This window comes from Nanorana parkeri, unplaced genomic scaffold (genome assembly GCF_000935625.1).
Source record: "Nanorana parkeri isolate BGI_ZX_2015 unplaced genomic scaffold, ASM93562v1 scaffold3849, whole genome shotgun sequence".
NCBI classification, from domain to species: Eukaryota; Metazoa; Chordata; class Amphibia; order Anura; family Dicroglossidae; genus Nanorana; species Nanorana parkeri.
Window position 1 is genome coordinate 3515 of NW_017310117.1, and position 1254 is coordinate 4768.

At 56.3% G+C, this 1254-nt stretch overlaps 1 protein-coding gene across 1 annotated transcript; it reads left to right on the top strand.

Annotated features, from left to right (window-relative positions):
* Nucleotides 1-782: 782 nt before the first annotated feature.
* On the top strand, nt 783-1220 carry LOC108803543 (zinc finger and BTB domain-containing protein 46-like; the record flags this gene model as incomplete). The annotated part of the gene is made up of 1 exon (XM_018575376.1): nt 783-1220. A coding segment is annotated over one exon (393 nt), but the record flags the coding sequence as incomplete, so codon positions are not given.
* Between the last annotated feature and the right edge of the window lie 34 nt (nt 1221-1254).

Here is a 1254-nt window from a genome sequence, read left to right on the forward strand (position 1 = left end):
GGGTTGCAGCGGTCGCACTTGTGACCAGGCCCTGGTGTTCCGCCACTTTGGGGGTGCATGGAAAGGAAGAAGAGGGCGCGGCCCTGTTAACCACTGAGGCACTGTCATCGCCTCCTGGGACTACCGGAGGCCCCACCCACTACAGGCTGCCTGCAGAAAACTACGGGAGGGGGCGGAGACAAGACCAGTCACCCTGCACAAGGAGAGAGAGTAGCAGTGAGCGGTCTATATTACAGGAGGGGGCGGAGACAAGACCAGTCACCCTGCACAAGGAGAGAGAGTAGCAGTGAGCGGTCTATATTACGGGAGGGGGCGGAGACAAGACCAGTCACCCTGCACAAGGAGAGAGAGTAGCAGTGAGCGGTCTATATTACGGGAGGGGGCGGAGACAAGACCAGTCACCCTGCACAAGGAGAGAGAGTAGCAGTGAGCGGTCTATATTACGGGAGGGGGCGGAGACAAGACCAGTCACCCTGCACAAGGAGAGAGAGTAGCAGTGACCGGTCTTTATTACAGGACACTCTTGCCCAGAGGTAAAGGGGGGATAGGGAACATCTATGTAAATGAGATTTGAATTCTGGCCACTAGATGGCGCCGAGGAGTATAGGAATCACATTGTAACATGTGGTCGGTGTGTGTTGCCCCCATAAGGAGTGGTTGGTATGAGATTGTCTTATGTGTGAATTGGGGGTGTCCAGGGGCGGGGCCGTTAGATGAATGGGAGGTATAAAGAATGTCTCCAGATAATCACACGCCTCTTATTGTCCCGAGTTCTTCCATAACTAATTCCTCCTCTTGTCTCCTTCCAGGTCCACAGCAAGGACAAGAAGTACGTGTGCAAGGTGTGCAACCGCGTCTTCATGTCTGCCGCCAGCGTGGGCATCAAGCACGGCTCGAGGAGGCACGGGGTGTGCATGGACTGTGCGGGAAGAGGCGTGGGCCGCGGCGGCCACTCCCCTGACGCCATGTACTCAGGCGAAGGGCACTACATGGAAGACGTAGACGAGCTGAAGGTGGACGAGGACATTGGAGGAGAGGAGGAGGACGACGACATCAAGTGGAAGGACGAGGCGGAGACCTCTCAGGACGACGTCATACTGGAGGACGATGAGATCGAAGAGTGCACGCCGGACGTCAGCCGCGGCCCCATGAAAGAATTCACCTGGATTGCCTAGTCCTGCCGGAACTTTCTAAAGACTCCTCCGGAGAGACTTTCCTATTTTTTTGGGGGGGGGGATTGCTGATGTCACAGGC